Here is a 20,036-nt window from a genome sequence, read left to right on the forward strand (position 1 = left end):
TATGTGGATAATAAGGTGGCGTATTAATAATGCTTAATACAGTGTACATTAATGTACATTTTGTTCTGTATATGTAATACAGAAAGCAAAGTTTTAAATATTCTCAGTATAAGAGGTACAAAACATTTTGCTTCAGAGTTATTGATCTGCATGAGCAGCAGTAAAATTATTCAGCTAGAAGTGATACAGCTGTAAATATTTCAGATGCATAAATTTTGGAAATTGTAGCAGAAAATGAAAAGGGAAACAAGACACTTTCATGTTTACTAAGCAAAAATTAACCGCTAGGAATATTAAAATCTCAGTGTATTTACCCAAAATCTTTTCACATTTGTCAGCATGATTTTCCATGTATAACAGATCATGTTATTTAGAAAGGGAAAGAATGGTTTTCCAACTAATGCCAGTGTGCTTGTCAGAAATCTTTCTATTATGCAGCAAGTCCTTTATTTTTGGTCACAATCCAGCTATAGTCATGTAACCTGAGGTCTGATTGACCTCATATTGACTACATTTGCATGTGGACATAAAGGGCAGCTTCTTGAAAATTAACACTGAGGTTACCCATCACCCAGCATAAATTTCTTTTAATTGTCATTCATCTCCTGTAAGTTGAATATGAGAGAGGAATTGCTTACCAAACTATATAAAGAGATATGTGCCATTTGCTTCATTTTTGGCAGAAAAATCCCTGAGCTCCCAATGTATTCTCCTGAAAGGACTTGGTTTTAACTGAAGAATTAAATAACTAGTTTTAATTTGCAGCAGTGTCTCTGAAGGAGAGTATACATAGTAATGCCTTTTTAAAAAGTTATCATCTATTATTTGCAGCAAAATCATTCAAAAGATCTGAACAAATATCTTTTTTTTTACATGATAAAATATCACTACCTTGAAAGCTAAACATGAAAAGTACTTGGTATCCTCAAAAACTCTATATACAAAAATCCAATAGAGGTCAAAGGGCATCAGATCTGCTTAGCTGAAACCACAAATGAGTCAGTGATTAGCCTTTCTGCTACATCAATGGATATTCAGCTTCAGTGTTGAAGTTAGAGATGCATTCTGGATCCCCCTCTAAATTACTGCTCCATGGTATAAAACAAAAGTATTTTTCAGTATTTCAGTATTTTTTTTAATGTTGCTTTCTGATTACAAGCCCTGTTTCACAATAAAATAAAATGTATTTGGGATGAAAAAATTTAAGATTCAAACAATATTGGCAACTGAAAACAAGGTAAAAACTCTATGTCCAGTTTTTGTGCTAGATGCTGTGTGCGTCTTTAGCAGGTTTGTCCTTTCAAAATATGCTTTCTTAGAAGAAAATTATGGGCAGTCTTGCATGACTGATAAATAGTTTGACCTGATCCAAATTTCACTGTACTTGGTATAAAAAGTTACTTCATTTGAACTGGTTTATATCACTCTCCAACTCTTGGAGTTTTCACATCTAGGAGTGTTTTTACCATAGTGAGGACTATAGTATTTGACTATATACAAAGTAGTACATAGACGGAAAAATTCAGGATGGAAGGAACCTCATGAGGTGTCTCAGTATTCACAGGAGATTGGAATGCAAATAAGAGATTTCAAAGCTGGTAATCTGTGCTTTCTGGAAAAAAAAAAAAAGTAGTACAGAAATTTACTATTACATGCCATTAAATTTACAGCTCTTTCATCTAGATATGGTGTATGTTTGTGAAAACACCATCTGCAGTGGACATGCAATGTATGTGGAACTTTCTGTTTGTTCATTTCCCTGAGAAAACTGAGGCACATTTGCAGTGTAATCTATTAAAGGAAATAAAATAACTTGAGAGTGTGGTATATGCAAGCTCTCCAGTTGTATTACCACTGAGCTTTCAATTCAAAAGTCTTATGTATGGATCAGGTTAGTAGCTAAATCACTTCTGATTGTTCCCTATGAGAAGATAAACTGGCAAACAGAACTATTCAATGTGCACCTCATTACTTTACATACTTATCAACATAAATGTAGTGTTTTTCAAAAGTAATTGACTGGCAGGATTTGATTCAGTCTAATTTTTACAGAATATGTATCTAATGAGAAAAAATTGTTCTGTGGAACTTTACTTGCAGAAACTAAATGCATCCAGTTCATCTGAAGGCAGCACAGTTGATATTGCCCCTCCCGGAGAGGGTGAGCAAGCAGAAATTGAACCTGAAGAAGCTCTTGAACCAGAAGCCTGTTTTACAGAAGGTTGTAGAATAACTGTTGACTTAAGAGATGTATTAGCAAAATTGCATAATTATCAGGCATATTTAAGTTCTTGATACTTTCAAATCTGATGTATCTTCACAACTTCTGCAATCAAAAGGAAATACCCTAAGCCTAGATTGCTGGAAATCAGATGACAAAACAAGGTTTTCCTAGGCTTTGATTACCTTTGTCTGCCTGGCCACTGCTTACATCTCATAATTAAGGAACTTCATTAACTTTTCTGTTCATTAACTTTTCTATTTTAAAATGCATTTCCATTACTTGAAAGAGCCCTTAAATTTTGTAACAACTTTATTTCTGTGAGACTCCATCAACAAACAGAACAGTTAGATGCCAACAGTCAAAAACATCAATATATTTTGGATAGAGTTTACTCATAATTATGTCTAGTACTGTCTGGTTTCATTGCAAATTTCTTATTATCTAACCTCAGATAATCAACATCCTATAAAAGAGAATTTCAGTGTTACATTTATAAATTATTATAAAACTCATTATCACTATTAATAATGTCGATACCATAGTAATTATTGACTTTTAAATAATTTGCTTTAAGATCCTAATATTTCTTAACCTAATGCAGGTTGTGTGCAGAAATTTCCATGTTGCCAAGTAAGTATAGAGGATGGCAAAGGAAAAATCTGGTGGAATCTTAGAAAAACCTGCTACAGCATAGTTGAGCACAATTGGTTTGAGACTTTCATTGTCTTCATGATTCTCCTCAGCAGCGGAGCACTGGTAAGTAGAAATGCTTCAGATGCTGAGATATTTAGATATCTCCTGAGAAGCAACAGCAAAGTTTAAATTTGCATCAGAAAGGCCTATTTTGGTTGGAACTGTATAAAACTACTTGCATTCCACAATTTCATGATTTATTTACTGAAAATTGGCCCAAATTTGAATAAGTTTTACATGCATTTAAGTGATACTCTTGGTTTACCCCTGTAAACCTGCTGCAATTTTATTTAAGCCAACAACTCAAGACTTAAACAGTCTGCCAGTTTTCAACATGCTTGTCAAGAGATTTGAGTACAAAGGACCCTTGTTAACTGTGAATATATAGCTAAATGTATGCTTTCTAATCCTTAATTCCTTTGGGGCTCAACCACTTTTTGGATTATGCTTAAAAAAGACCATAGAAAAAAAACTGAAGCACTTCAGTATAATTGAAAAAGATTGAAGCAAAACTCTGTTGCTGTTTTGGAGGCAGGAGATAGGGAGGAGTGTGACAGCAAATTAAACCAAACAACTATTTTCCAAAAAGATTTACATTGCCCACCTTTCCAGCTTTACTTAAGGTGAACATTTGCTACACTATCAAAATACATAGTATAAATTCTAGCAAACAAATTACTCTTTAATTTGACTTTTAGACAAAAATGTTACTGATGTAAGATAGAAATGCAAACTCTTAAACTGCTTTCAAAATGGAATATACATATCTGGATCAGATTTTGTATAACAGAGGGTTTTTTTTGTATGTGAAAGTCTTGTAATACCACAGTGAAAAACAAACAAAACAAAACAAAACCAAAAACAAACAAACAAAAAAAACCCACCACCTGCTTTGAGTTTATTTCCTACTTAGTAGTAAAATAGAATATATTTAATCAATACACCTTACTGGAGGCTGAATACATAAAGTTGCTTCAATTTGTAACATGGTTAAAGATGAGAAATAGGTAAAACATGAGGATGCAGAAGAACAAGGGGAAAGATGAGGTCTGACGTACTTATTTTTATCATTTATATTCTGTGAAGTATTAGTAATACCTGAATATATTTTTTTTTCACAGGCTTTTGAAGATATATATATTGAACAGCGTAAAACTATCAAGACCATGCTGGAATATGCTGACAAAGTTTTCACATATATTTTCATTTTGGAAATGCTTTTAAAATGGGTAGCATATGGTTTTCAAATATATTTTACTAATGCCTGGTGCTGGCTGGACTTCCTGATTGTTGATGTAAGTACATAGTCCTTAATACTTTAAAACTGTATTGTAAAGTTTATGTTGTAAACCTCATTACTACTAAGTAATCTTCTTACAAACATGCAAAAATATTTCCCATTGTATAGTTACAGTGCATGAGTAATAGCCTGCAGTTATCTGCATGTGTTGTTTAAAGTACATTTATGAATCAGAAGGAAAAGAGTGGCTGGCCATCAGCTTGTTAATTCTTCATGGTTATTAATTTCATACTCTTGGTGTATCAAACTTGAGATTTTATGGAAAAACAAAGAACCAAAAACTAATTTTGAAACTTTCATGCTATTTTTAATGTCAGCCTTGTCATACTACTTTACTCCTTAGCAAATGAAACACTACTTTGTGCAAGTTCCTTCTACAAGCATTGCAACTGGAATGATGCATTTAGACCAGATTTTACCTGAGTTCTCAGAACTATATTCACTCAAACTATCTGGATATCATTTTTAGTAAAATAAAAGACAGTATCTATTTGGTCAAAAAATTAATTACTTTTAATTGGCTAACAATCTGCAATAGTTAAATCAGCTGTGATTTGGCAAGGCTTATGACAGAAGACAATATAAGGTTTCTTGGCTGCCTTCCCAGCTCTGATATACTTCTGTGCAAAGGCCTTGCTTATGTTGTCACAATGGATCAAAGTTGGTTTTACTCCCAGAATATTTTGGTCTCTTGCCTTCACATTTTATCTGACCCAGTTCACTGGTTATACATATCCTCAGTGTGGAACTGAGAGATGTAATCTTAGGGCAACTGTCCATTTCTGGACATGTACGTGGTTTATGCCCAAATGTACTTTCTGCCCAAGCTACCATATTTCTTGAGAAGTTTGTATAAAATATCATTCCACAGTTATTATTTGTGGATACATAATTGTAATGTGTCAGATTTGTGACTTTCAGAGGATAAAAAAAAAATGCTAGATTGACCCATAACTCAAAATGGAAGACCTCTTTTTTTTTTTTTTTTAAACCTGCCCATGTTAGTTTTGTTATACTGTTAATCTCTAGCTCTGTCCTAAAAATATACACTACTATTAAGCAGTATAAAGGGTTTTCTTAAGAGGATCTTAATGTAGAATATAGATGCTCCTTTCCAGGATTATGCTAAGAACAGAATTCATTTTAGATAAACCACAGTTTGTGTTCTAATTATTCTTTTTGTAACGTAAACCTAAAGTGATTATTCTAAGCCATGCTCCATGGTTTCTTAATAAGAGTTTAGCTGCTGTTATCTGAACAGGCTCTCAGAATTATAAACATCATCATCATCATAAGTAAAGCATCTTATATTGCCAACCTTTTTCTCATAATTTTTAATGTTATAAACAAAAGCATGACCAAATGAGATCAGAACCTTCTACTTTTGAATAATTATACTCAGTGTTCCAGAAAGTGGTAAAAATGTCTTACTGTGCCTAAGTCTAATTCAGCAATTCTCAATTCAAATACAGGCAGATGAGAAGCAGGGACATCAGCTAGCAGAGGCAGTAATATCTTAAACGGGTTCAACCAGACACTCTAGAGCAGTCATCATACTGTACCTTGAGTCTTGTTCTCACCCCTTTGTCCAGAAGCCATCTGTCATTTCTTTATTATGTCCAGTTTTTGATGTACAGCTGTAATGACCATAAGTTCTCTTTGCCACATACCAAGCTAGGAGATAGTGTATCTGGGCAGGAGATGGGGCATTTGGGAATACCCAGTGAGTTTGCTAGTTATTAAATTTTGGTCATTTTCTGCTAAAATATACAATCTTTGGTGATCATAGGTGGATATTGTTTTATGCTATCTATTTTCAAACTTTATGAGGTACTCCCATAATTAGTTATAACACCTTATTTTTAAATTATATTTCATTCATAAATCATATTTAAATGAAATAGGAATAAGTAATATTTAAAAGAAATCATGTATTTGACAACTACTGTGGGACAGTAATATATCTGAAAGTGGAATGAAATCTCTGACCTTCCAATATCTCAACACTGAAATTTCTCATGCATGCTGAAATTCCAATGCATTCAATTTTGAACAATCAAAAGTAAAAAAACCACACCCCCAACTGGGCTTGTTGTATACGACATTCAAAGTCAGTCATATAGATGATTTCTATAGTTCTTCAGCTCAGAAATACGGCTAAAAATATTTCATGCCTATTTGTTAAAACAGTTCAACTCATTGAATTAAACTGTGCTCTCAACCTTTTTAATAGTTTTTAAGAATAACTAATTAAGCCACAACATTCTGCAAAAGAATCAGAGTCACATTAAACTAATATACTAAATGCTGTATAAACAGAGTAAAAGGAAACTGCTGCCCTGATGACCTCATAATAAGAATAAGAACAAATAAGAAGGGGAGCAGACTCATGTGTTGGGAAACCAGATGCAAAGAGAGATTCCACTTTGTCTTCCTAGACAGTCTAGTATGCCTTTATGTGTGTCGTAACATGGTACACTATGACAATATTGGATAATTTGGTAATTAATTGATTTCTGGAATTACTAATTCCAGAATTCAAAGGGATTTTCACAGGAAATGCATGAAACCTAATACTCTTATTCAGGAAGTAAAGGAACCAAATCAGCTTGCAACTATACACCTAAACAAAATAAACTTTTAATATTTTTCAGCAAAATACCATAAACTAAGAATTAGTCACCAAGTATGTACAGAAAAAGTGATATTAGCAGAGAATCATAACATAAAAACATAAGAAAAGCTATATTTGGTCCAATGCCCTGCCTCAGAGAATGTCAAAAATGCCCGTCTGGAAAATCAAAACTATAGTATCTATCTTTTTTTTTTCCCTCCAAATCTGGTGGTTTATTTTTATTCCTAATTAAGTGTAATTAAATATATAAACTACATGAAAGATAGGATAAGCAGTGTTAGAAGTGAGAAGGGCCATACACCACAGAGAGTCTGGAATCAAATCACATAAATTAGCAACCTCAGCAAGTAACAGAATTCATATGTATTAATATTTCATGACAAGTTATCCAGTTGAAAGGTACAGCATTATGAATTAACTAAAATACTATTTTCAATGAGATTAATTTACATAGTAATATAGTAATGAAATAGTTGTTTTCCATCTGTTCTCCCATTGTCCACTGAGACAAGATCTTGTAACTCCTGTGTTTGTGATTCATCTAATTGTTTTTTATTACACAAGTAACATAGGAAACTACTTTTTCAATTAGTGGACAAAATCTTACTGCCATACCAGCTATTTCTGCACAGCCTTTGATTTGAAGAACATCTAGACTGAGGTACAGAAATGAACATTAGGGGGATGTTTTTAAGGACTGAAATACGCCTATGTTCATGTATGTGTTTTCTGTGCATTTGGTGGTAAATTGAAATAAAATATGAGTAAGGTAGGATATTTACCCATTTGTGTCTCCAAAACTGCCAAAAGAAAGTGAATGAATTTTTTTCACATTAACACTGGTTAAAAATCAGTTCTATTTGAGAAACACAAATTAATTTCTCCTTCATTACTGTTGTAATGCTAGCACCTGTTAATAACTATCACACATTTTATAATATTTTCCTATACTTAGAAGAGGAAAAATAATAATTTTATTTAAATATAACAATAAATTATTAATAATTTTCCTTTACTTAGAAGAGGAAAAAATTCTGGAGAGAGTTGGCATGCAAGTGACAATGTAACACCTCTGTCAATATATGTTTCATAGATACCCTGGCTATTGGTGCTGAGATTTGCTTTTGATTTAGAAGTATTATTTATAACAAAAGCTAATTAACCACTATATTGTTTAGCATGTTATTAGTGATATAGATATTAATAATGTTAGTAGTTAATAAACTATCTTACCATATTCAGAATTATAAATTGCTTGGAAGGTTGAATCTTAATGAAAGCTAATGAAACTATGAATCTTTTGTCTTCAGGCATTTGTGAAAACTTTATCCTTCACTGAGAGTGTGCTTCCATCTGACTATTAAGCCCCATTCAGCTATAATGGATATTTAATAGCATATATTCCTTTTACAAGTGTGCATTCATATGACTTTCCAGCAAGTATGAAAATCATGGGATCAGGCCTCTAATGTCACTGAGTTAGAACATTCCTCCATTTGTCACTGTTGATTTTTCTGTAGATTCAATCTGTATGCTTTTTAAATAAACTGCAGTGTTTTTTCTTATTGATTTTTATTATTATTATTTTTATAGGTCTCATTGGTTAGTTTAATAGCCAATGCTTTGGGCTATTCTGAACTTGGTGCCATTAAATCGCTTCGGACATTAAGAGCTTTAAGACCTTTAAGAGCCTTGTCGCGATTTGAAGGAATGAGGGTGAGATAAAAGAAAGTAGCCTGATTTAATCTATGCACACAAAAATCAATGTAGAATTATGAGACTACAAAGAGCTACAAAAGAACTCCAGAGTGGGAACTCACACAGAAATGTGTGGGAAAATGCCTTGCAACATGTCCTTAAACATACGACATCCATACAATTTTCTTTTGGGTATTAGATTTAAGCTTATCAAATTTGCCTGCTCAAATAAATAGTTGGTATACCAGCCCTGTGGCTATTAATATTTCCATTTATTTGTGCATCTATAGAGAAAAGGAAAAGAACAGAGATTTTTTTTTCTTTTGTTTAGTTGGGAACTTTATTTGAAGAATTTCTGTAAGTTAAGTTCCATTCTCTGTTAGTTTGCTAGTAGTTTGGGATGGAACAGGATCAGGCAGAAAAGGAAAAAAAAAAAAAGGTGAAGAAGATAATAACAGTGGGAAAAAGACACACTAAAGACACTAAAGATACAACTAAAGCTTCCCTGTGATTCCCTGTCTATCTGTCTGGGAAAAAGATTCCACAACAGAAGCTGTATCATTAAAGAAAGGTTCTCTGAACAAATACCTGAATTAAGGATGGGGCTGGAAATGTAGAAGGGAAGAGATGATAAATCATTTTTGCAGCTAGTGTCCTTTACTTCATACGAATACATCTGCTGCCATCTTACCTCTCCTCCTACACAGCTGAATCCCTTCCTGTTGAGGAAATTATTATTTTCATATTCTGCCAATCTAACAAAAAAAACAAAAAAAAACCACTTAGCAGCTGTCTGCTGTAAATGCAGACTATGCTATTTCCTGGAAAAATAGATGATCAAAAAATTAACAAGTTATGTTATGTTATTTAGAAATCTCCTTTTTATCTTTTATCTCAAAATATCCAGATGTTGTAATACCTTTTTACAGACTAGTCATAGGTCTTAAGTCTCCAAAAAAATAGTGTAGTTTCTGTCTGAGTAGAGGCTGCTGGTATTCCAGGAGACTGTGTCCTGTGACACATCACCATCACCATTAAGTTTTGCATAATTTGTACTGCAAACAGCATGTAAGTCCCTATCTCATAAATGAGCTATATTGATTTTAGAACATTTTCAGTCAAGTTATAGATTTGAAAAAATCTACCATTTTCAAAACCATGCAAAAATATTCACTACATAAAAATCAACTGCTGTCTCACAAATAAATATGGTTAAGTAATTTTTTTTTGCCTGTGTACCCTTTTAGTTCAATCACAATAAGTAATTAAATAAAATTTTTGTCAGGGGATTTCATCTGATTTTTTACAGCCACTTATTCATATAGACTAGTTCAATTGTATTAAATGAAGCAATTAAAAATAAAATAAAATTTAAAAAAAACCTAATGAATATGTTTAAAAGCAACTACTGGGAGCCAGGCAATTTAAAACCAAGATTTGCAGCAGATGCAGTTATTAAAAAACAAATAAAATGTGCTTATTTTTGTTATATTGTAAGCAGATGCTAAAATACATTGGTTCCAATATATATGTAAAGGTTCTGAGAGTAAAATCATTTGTAATGATAGTTTCACGTGCAGATATTTTTATTTAGTCTTCCATATCATCATTCTTTTATCTTATTCTGTTTTATTTCCTACTTATAGATTTTGATTTGTATTGTTGGAGTTTAACATTTCTTTCTTTCTTTTTCTCTAGAGCACACAAATTCTAAGAACCCATCTTGCTACTAACAGGTTTTCTTTTGTTTTCGCTTTTTTTCAGACTTTTGCATTGTCTTGGTTTCCATATAACTTTCTTTTCTCGCCTTTGGTAATCTCATTAGTGATTTTTATTGAACCTTAAATAATGCTTCCCCTTAAATTTTACATTGTTAACTGTCCATTCCATATCAATACTGTTTTAACATTTTAAAGTATTTTTCTTTTCCTTTTCATAAACTGACTATTTTGTTTAATTTGTATGCTAGGTGGTTGTAAATGCCCTTGTAGGAGCAATTCCATCTATCATGAATGTATTGCTGGTTTGTCTTATATTCTGGCTCATCTTCAGCATCATGGGAGTAAATCTGTTTGCTGGCAAATTCTATCACTGTGTCAATACCACAACTGGCGAGATGTTTGATGTCAGTGATGTCAACAATTATACTCAGTGTGAGGAACTCATAAAAAGCAATCAAAGTGCGCGATGGAAAAACGTGAAAGTAAACTTTGATAATGTAGGAGCTGGATATCTTGCTCTGCTTCAAGTAGTAAGTAAACATATTTTTTCTTTTTGCTCTTTTAAAAAAGTTTAGGACAAATGGGCTACTTAAGTCTGCTAAGTAGTAGAACAATTTCCTTATAGCAGTCATGTACAGTTTACACAACAGAACCCTGAAAAAGCCCCTAGTAAATTTCTAGCCATAATTTTTGCGTGAATAATAGTAAACTTTCCAGGTTAGAGCATATGATCTCATCATGATGATAAAAATGTCTTTTATAAGTGAAAAAAGTACAAGAATCTTTTTAGTGCTGCACAATATAAATATCAGAAATTCATTTCTTGTCATGGTGGAAAAGACTTGAAGATCCCTCTAATTGTTGAAGATCTCTCCCCTCCTTTATGAGCTCAGTTATCTTGCAAGACAGGAGGGCAGACAGCAGTTGAAAAGGCAGACATCCTGACTGTCTGGTCCGATGTGAGCAACTCCTGCCAATGCCTCCCACATAATCTGTTCCTGGATATCATTACAAATCCACAGCGACATCCTTCACATTCAAAATCCATTAATCTTGGCAATTTTTGGCAATGGAAAATCATTTTTCCTTCATCAACAGCCAGGTCAAGATAGAGTGGATTTTTCTTCATGTCTATACTCTTCTAAGGAACCAGTTTGTATTTGGATGGTAAAAGGAACAATATAACAATCCAGCAGGTCTCCAGTACAGGTGTTTGTTTAAGAGGGGATTGATTTTCCAGACCTGGAAGTGGGTTTAGGGAAAGAATTCATAAATAATGCAAGATCTGAAACTGGGGCACCCAACATTTCATGTAGCATGAAGACAATTCTTTCTCTAGTATAAGTCTTGTGTAAGGTGCTCCAATGTGGGTAGTCACTGGTGGACAGTTCCTTACTATTAGACCTGATTATTTCATAACACTTTCTCTTGATGCTCGCAGACATTAAGATGCATCACAGATGCTATTATATTGCATATCATAGTCATTCTATTAATTATTGTTACTTATATAAAGTCTGTAAATTGTATTTCCCCTTCAAGTCCTTTTCCTATGCACTGTGTTAGAGAAATGTTTTTGTTCTAGGTACTAAGTGTACCTTTCATTTATGCCAGAAGCTCCTTAGTTTGGAATGGAGGTTCTGATAGCTGGTATTTGACCCAAAACACCAGCAAGTAAGCAAATAACAATGCTTAAATGATTGAGCTCTGCTGAATCACTTGTCTATGATGTGATATATAGCTTCACTTTATGAAGAGATGTTAGAGATGTTAGAAGAGATGTTAGAATTAGATGTCAATTTTTTTTACTCATTATTCTACCTAGACAAAGTCTCTACAGGAACTCAGCCCAAGGTTTTACAAAAGTTAACCACAGCTCTTTCACAGTTCACTTTTTAGTCTTCTGTAAATCTTAGATCTCAAGAACCAATGTATATTTTGATTATGAACAGAGTGTATTCCTTTTACTTATGTGGGATTAAAACATTTCTAAAAATACTACGGCAGTTTGGACATAGCCAAAACATTTAGATGCATGTATCTGTCCAGAAGCTGTATTGCCAATTCCATCAATTCATTGTGTAAACTTAATAAAATGGTTGTCACCACAAGCGATTGTAGTAGATTGTACTTAAACACCTCCAACATCAATGTCCGAGTCTACCACTGCTCATCTGCAAAGTAAGCACCTGCAGCTCCAAACACACTGTGCTCTTGCTGAGACATTCAGAGCCCAAATGTAGTATTTTTGAAATACCTAAAAATAAATTATAAAAAATCAGTTTTATTTTGAAAAATATCTTATTATTCCTGTTATCAAATGTGGTTTATAAATTTTGATATAATATTATTAAAGGTAAAGGTCCAAATGCGGTGCTCTAGTCATTTATCACATTCTGAATTTTTATAGGGTAGATAAACCAACTGTACTTTATTTCTAGGCTACTTTCAAAGGATGGATGGATATTATGTATGCTGCTGTTGATTCAAGAGATGTAAGTGTAAGACTTTCAAAGATCATCTATTGGTTATATTCTGATATATTTAATATTGTTTAGAATATAAATAACTACATACATAATAACACTAAGAATTTCGTACTTTAAGGCTAGAAATGAACTTTTTGTAACTTCATGCATCTTAGAAATAGTGGTGGAAAAAAATAATCCCACTTCCTTCCTTCTAGTGAAATAATGTAAATTAAAATCATTTAAATGGACTTTTTTTTTTTTAAGATGTTAATGAAAAGTAGAGAAAATGGCTTTTTAATGACTTCCTCTGATAATCATGATTATATAATGTAAGGCTACATAATGTAATTATAATATATTAAATATATTAATCTAGTTTTAAAATTTATAGCCATGCATTTCATTGTTTATTTAGGTTGAGCACTCATATTATCCAGCTATTTAAGTGAAATTAGATCTTAAGGTTGAAGATCATCTGCTAAATTTTCTAGGATTTAGAATATTATTTTGGCTAGAAAACTTATAAACCATGTTTACCTAGTACAAGAAAGTGCAACACAGATGCCTAAGCTAGTTCTATACAACTTTGGTTACAGTTATACTAGTGATAATCAGTCATCATACAGTGATATTCATCTGCCAGAATATTATATCCTGTTTCATTAACTTCAGCATTTCTATGCTGTAGCACATCGTGCAGTTGAGATGCAGACATTGATTGAAATGTAGAAGCTGGAAGAATTAAGACAGTAACAAAATACTCCTTAAAAATGTGCCTCAGTTTTAAGAGATTTCACAAAACATGTAGTCACTAGAAGTTTATAGAAAGCATCTGTTCTTAGCTGGATGTAAGAACACTCGTCTAAGACAGAAAGAGTTCCAGGGAGATTTGGATGACAGTAAAATGATTGATTCTGTTGCATGAAAATATACTGAACACAATATAAAATATTTAATTTTTAACTGTTGAAATTTTAAGTACTAGTGACTACTCTCAGTCTCATATTCTTTCTTCTATGACAGGAACTTTGTATATATATACACGCATAAACACATATCTTTGTGTACATTTACTTTAAAGCTCCATATGAATAATCATTCTATCAGCTTCCAGTTCTCCATATATACAAAAGCATATACTGGGTCTTTTTAATAACTGAGTGGAGTGTGTAGAATTTCCAGCTGAAATAACCTATACCTATTTATAATTAAATTCGTTTTCTTTCTTCCTTCCCTTCTTCCTTCCTTCCTTCTTTCCTTCCTTCCTTCCTTCCTTTCTTTTTCTTTCTTTTTCTTTCTTTCTTTCTTTCTTTCTTTCTTTTTCTTTCTTTCTTTCTTTCTTTTCCTTCCTTCCTTCCTTCCTTCCTTCCTTCCTTCTTAAAACTAGTGTCCCCTTCATTAATATTTTGATCTCTTGATTAATATTATCCCCTTATAATATTTTGTAGGTAGAAGATCAACCTAAGTATGAGGACAACTTGTACATGTATCTTTATTTTGTCATCTTTATCATATTTGGATCATTCTTTACCTTGAATCTTTTCATTGGTGTCATTATAGACAACTTCAACCAACAAAAAAAGAAGATAAGTATTTAAAATGTTTCCATGCTGCTATAAACTATTAATTGTAATTAATTAATATCTTATTCATATAAGGCCAAGAAAAATCAAAAGTTATTTCAGGTCTTTGAATAAAAATTTCTTTTTTAACATAATCCTTGTTAAATATGTGGACGTGATTTTGACCTTTTCATTACAGCATTTTGACGTGCAAAGAGGGACAAATCATGAGTCTGTTCACAATAATTTACAAATTTTGAAAGACCTAAAATGAAGATGCAAAAATGGAACGTGTATTCATTTGATTAGACATAGTATTATTTTGAAGTGGAAGAATTTTCTCTTTAATTAACTTTAAAGAATTAAGATAAATTATTTTCAATTAATCTTATAAACTGCTGACAATTAATGAAGACACAATATGACTGTGTTCATATAATAGATAATAGTTCTGCAAACTGATTAAACAGTGGTTTAAAAGTCCTATAGATCTCACAAATAGGCTTAAATATATAAGTAAAATGTGTATGAAAGAGCCTTTTTATTCTAACAGTTGAGCTGTAACAAATGACATGAGCTTGTTAGACAGAAGTAAATTAACTTATAATTTATTAGAAATAATGAAGCATATGTAAAGAAGAAAGGATATTTTTCTGTAAATACTGAACATTCAAGTATGTTTTAAGTAATTATATTTATAATGTGTATAATTTTATGTAAAATAATTTTAAAAAGATAAAATTACTATTGCATTTAAAATATTTTGAAGTCTCATGACTCTTAGCCTTCAATTGCCAAACAGAACTAGAACATGAGGATCACTGTAAATCGTTGTATGTTGTGAAAAAACAGCTTCATCTGACTTAGTTTTATTTGATTACCAAATAAAAAGCATCAGTACAAAACAGAATATATAGTAAAGCTCAGTTGTGAGGTATAGAATTTTTTTGTGTGTTTGAAGATATTCTTCAGTTTCTTAAAAGAGCCATAAACACATCTGGGGCCACAGCAGCAGTTTCTATCAAGAATAGCAGGCTTTGGGCTTCGATAACCACCTTAGCAGACAGAGACTTTGACACTGTTTCTATCTGACTTAGTTCAGACTCATTAACAGGCACAAGTTACGTTATACTGGAATTCAGTCAGTTGTTCATCAGCATTTGCATCTGCAAACAAAGGTTAATTTGAGCTAGTCAAGGTTCCAGCAGTTGTTTTTTGTTTGTTTGTTTGTTTTAATAATTTTTTATACCATGATTTTGGTTACTTAAGTTTACATCAACAAAGGTTTTTTGCTATCATTAAAGCCATCATATTAGACCCAAACAATCTATCCCTTGACACAACATAAGCCTCAAATTTACCCCAGTTTTAGACCTGTCTAGCTGTAACTCAAAGTCAATCTAGAGTTTAGGACATATAAGACACCAGAAAGGCTCCTGTGCACTAAAATCCTAATCAGCAACCTATTTAACAGCATCAGTACAGTAAGAACCATTTTAGCCATGTCAGCAAAAATGGATACGGAGAGGCTGGAAAAATTCAGCTATCAGCCTAACAAGGTACCAGGAAAGGTTTCTTGTATGTGGTAGTAATGCTCATTATATGAACCATTAATAGCTAAAAAAAATCACTTGTTAGACAAATAAAATATAAATGTAATACTAAATTACAGAGGAACATACTGTAGTTAAATGCTGAATGTGTGAACATGACAGTAATTAGTTTTGGTATTATGTCTTTACTTTGGAGGTCAGGATATATTTATGACAGAAGAACAGAAGAAATATTACAATGCAATGAAAAAACTGGGATCCAAAAAACCACAGAAACCTATACCAAGGCCAGTGGTAAGAGTGATTTGACTTTAATACCACTAGTATTAAATATTCATCTGGGAATATGATTTTAGCCAATGAGGTTATATGCCTGGAAAGAATTATTTTTTGTTATTGTTTTCTTATAAGGTAGAATTTCTCTCCTCCCCCCCCCCTTTTTTTTTTAATTGAATGGATAGATCTTTTACCTCATTGAAATAATACACTGAAATATGAAGTGTGTAGGATTTAAAAAGGTTAATGTGATAAGTTTCACAGGGACCCTGCCTGAGTCCTAGAAAAGTTTCTTTAATTGGATAATTAATCAGGTCGTGTTTCCCATGGATAAACCATTTTCTGTTTTTTCTTCTCCAAGAGACTTTGTAGGAAATGGGGATGTACTGGCATCTGCTGAAGACAGAAGGGGGCAGTGGTCACCTAACATGAAGAGAAAGACAGATACAGATAATCTCACAGAATATAAAACTGACCTGGGGAGTCCAGGATAAAATAGAATACCTTTGTCTCTAAGATGAGAAACCACTCTGTTATTTCCTGAAATCCTACAGTGTTTGGAAAGGAATATTTGTTGCACTTTGTTCACTGGGTGGTGAACTCTCTAAGGAGAGGCATATACCATGAACAATTAGCTAAGTAGTAAAGGAAAATAGGGATATTGCTGTCATGGAGTGTTTGAGACATTCAACTTCAGCTGTCCAACAATCTTACCAAGCACAATGAGTTTAAGGAAGAAGCAGACACCTTGAGGGGTCAATATTCTAAAGCCACCTAAGAATGAGAAAATGAGTTTCTGTTTGGTTGGTATTCTTGCCTGGTATCAAGTTACACAACCTTTTTATACCAATAATATCACTTTTGCTATAATGCTATTGCTATTATTATTTCAGTGTTTCTCTTCCCATTCCTTCAGTCAACAGTGGTACACTTCTTGATTTGCTCTAACTGGTTGAGACAAAAAGCAGCACAGGCTAGGTGTAAATGAACTGATCTTGCTCTGCACCCCTAAAACCTTGCAGGGACTTGCTCTCCCATTTGGCATTTCTAAAGGCAAATATTTTCAGAGTATAAGAAGTATTCTGTTTTTGTTTTTGCAGAACAAATTCCAAGGCATGGTCTTTGATTTTGTAACCAAACAAGTATTTGACATCAGCATCATGATACTTATCTGCCTTAATATGGTCACAATGATGGTAGAAACAGATGACCAAAGCAAAGAAATGGAAACAATTTTATCCCGGATTAACCTTGTGTTCATTGTCCTTTTCACTGGAGAATTTGTGCTGAAATTGATATCACTTCGCCATTACTACTTCACTATAGGCTGGAACATTTTTGATTTCGTGGTTGTAATTCTCTCCATAGTAGGTAAGAGCAACCCCCTTTCAAGAAAGAACTAGTGGAAGGAAAAGGGAACACCTGTTTCAAGAATGTGAATTTTTCTGTTTTTCATACAACTTGATTCAGATCTTCCTAGTTTATAGGATGAAATACATGAAATGTTACATATCAGATTTTTATTGCTCCCATTAGGTTCACTTGTCATCTTCAATATCAAGGGTCATAAAGGATCTATTTAGCACATTAAATTAACACATGCAAATGAACAGAGAAATATCTGGTGGTATACACTAACCGCAGATTTGCTTTCATTAGTAGAACTAAAGAGTCTGTGAAGCGGGAGAGATTTTTACTTGCTTTTTCTGTCTAAGGTCTCAGTGAACATTTAGATTTCTGTCATCTAAAAACTGACTCTCCAATGTGCAAATTAGTCATGACAAAACTAGTCATAAAGACTTTATGATGTACCTGAGAGAGCCTTTACTGAATACAGTGCACACCCCCAGGTAAAAAAAAAAATATAAAAAAAAAATAAAGAAAGCATAAATTAAGCCAATATATTCTTCCATGAATGATGAAAGAAAGGAGTAGGTTCATCTTCAGAACTGGTTATATCTAAGACAGAAAATTCTCTTTCCAGGCTTTTTTAGGCAAAACTGAAACTTAGACAGACACTAACTACCTTGCCACAAGTAGATTCCTTCCTTTTACTTATTTCCCTTTGTCTCCTGGATAGGACAAACATGGTGCTATTAGAGTAGCTTTGATTAAAAACAAATAACCTGTGTGATGTTTTGCTAGAATTCTGACATTACCTTACATATCTAAAAATAAAAAGGTAAAGAAGGTAAAGAACTAAAAGACAATGAAATTCTATAATGGTTTTTCTGGAGACAGGAAGAAATAAATCATTTGATAAGCAATGAATGAATAAATTTAAAATTGTATTAAAATATTTTTTTTTCCTCTAGGTATGTTCTTAGCTGAGATGATTGAGAAGTATTTTGTGTCCCCCACTTTGTTCCGAGTCATCCGACTTGCCAGAATAGGTCGAATCCTGCGTCTCATTAAAGGCGCTAAGGGAATCCGCACTCTGCTCTTTGCTTTGATGATGTCTCTTCCTGCTTTGTTCAACATTGGTCTGCTGCTGTTCCTGGTCATGTTTATCTATGCGATATTTGGCATGTCCAACTTTGCCTACGTTAAGAGGGAAGTTGGGATTGATGACATGTTCAACTTTGAAACATTTGGCAACAGCATGATCTGCCTATTTCAAATCACCACATCTGCTGGCTGGGATGGTTTGTTAGCCCCAATTCTGAACAGTGGGGAGCCGGACTGTGACCCTCATAAAGATCATCCGGGGAGCTCTGTTAAAGGCGACTGCGGCAACCCTTCCGTTGGGATTTTCTTCTTTGTCAGCTACATCATCATATCCTTTCTGGTAGTGGTGAACATGTACATTGCTGTGATTCTGGAGAACTTCAGTGTTGCTACTGAAGAAAGTGCTGAGCCCCTGAGCGAGGATGACTTTGAGATGTTCTATGAAGTCTGGGAGAAGTTTGATCCAGATGCAACACAATTCATAGAATACAGTAAACTATCAGATTTTGCAGCTTCGTTAGATCCTCCTCTTCTCATAGCAAAACCAAACAAAGTCCAGCTTATTGCAATGGATCTGCCCATGGTAAGCGGTGACAGAATTCACTGCCTTGACATCTTGTTTGCTTTCACAAAGCGTGTCCTGGGGGAAAGTGGGGAGATGGATGCCCTCAGAATCCAGATGGAAGATCGTTTTATGGCAGCCAATCCTTCTAAAGTCTCCTATGAACCAATCACAACCACATTAAAACGGAAACAGGAGGAGGTATCTGCTCTCATTATTCAGCGTGCTTACAGACGTCACCTTTTAAGGCAAAAGATTAAAAAGGTGTCTAGTATATATAACAGAAATAAAAACAAAGAAGGAGATGGACCAGTTATAAAAGAGATAATTATTGATAAACTAAATGGGAACTCCACTCCAGAAAAAACAGATGAGAGCTCCTCTACAACTTCCCCACCATCCTATGACAGTGTAACAAAGCCAGAGAAAGAAAAATATGAGAAAGACAAAGCAGAAAAGGACTACAAAGGTAAAGACGTCAGGGAAAATAAAAAATAAAAATGTAAAAATTCTGCTTGTGGGACAACTTGTTTACAGTCTGAGAATGAAGAGTCAACTAGACTCCTGCAGGAGGTTTATGCCAAACTGACAGTTTTTACATATATGCGTGTGTGTGCGTGTGCGTGCGTGTGTGTGCATATATCTACATTAAATATATATATACTTAAGGTCAGTGCCTATAACAAAACAGTAAACCTTCAGCATCAAACTGTGACTCTGCAAATCAGGGTAACAAACTTGACAAGAGGTTACTGTTTTCACTACAGCTGACGCTGCTAAGAACGAGAGACAAAGTGGCTCCACAGAGAACAGGGAGCTTGAAATGTGTGCAAAGCTATATGTTTTTGTGTTTCACGTACTGCAAAACATGTAGAACAGTACTTTTATTCACT

General features: G+C 33.4%; 1 protein-coding gene across 16 annotated transcripts in view; it reads left to right on the forward strand.

Moving 5' to 3' along the window:
- Positions 1-19,641, forward strand: part of LOC118259354 (sodium channel protein type 2 subunit alpha-like) — a 55,908-nt gene extending 36,267 nt beyond the window's left edge. For 11 of the 16 annotated variants that reach the window (XM_035568845.2, XM_035568820.1, XM_035568852.1 and 8 more), the window contains 10 exons: positions 2,101-2,221; positions 2,826-2,980; positions 4,039-4,212; positions 8,446-8,568; positions 10,520-10,801; positions 12,713-12,766; positions 14,191-14,328; positions 16,047-16,151; positions 17,234-17,504; positions 18,449-19,641. In XM_035568845.2, the coding sequence (XP_035424738.1) occupies positions 2,101-2,221; positions 2,826-2,980; positions 4,039-4,212; positions 8,446-8,568; positions 10,520-10,801; positions 12,713-12,766; positions 14,191-14,328; positions 16,047-16,151; positions 17,234-17,504; positions 18,449-19,641 (2,616 nt within the window). Of the gene's footprint in view, positions 1-2,100; positions 2,222-2,825; positions 2,981-4,038; positions 4,213-8,445; positions 8,569-10,519; positions 10,802-12,712; positions 12,771-14,190; positions 14,329-16,046; positions 16,152-17,233; positions 17,505-18,448 lie in introns of all 16 variants that reach the window. The other 5 variants (XM_035568921.1, XM_035568829.1, XM_035568911.1 and 2 more) reach the window with 2 other exon arrangements.
- The last annotated feature ends 395 nt before the right edge of the window (positions 19,642-20,036 follow it).

This window comes from Cygnus atratus, chromosome 6 (assembly GCF_013377495.2).
Source record: "Cygnus atratus isolate AKBS03 ecotype Queensland, Australia chromosome 6, CAtr_DNAZoo_HiC_assembly, whole genome shotgun sequence".
NCBI classification, from domain to species: domain Eukaryota; kingdom Metazoa; phylum Chordata; class Aves; order Anseriformes; family Anatidae; genus Cygnus; species Cygnus atratus.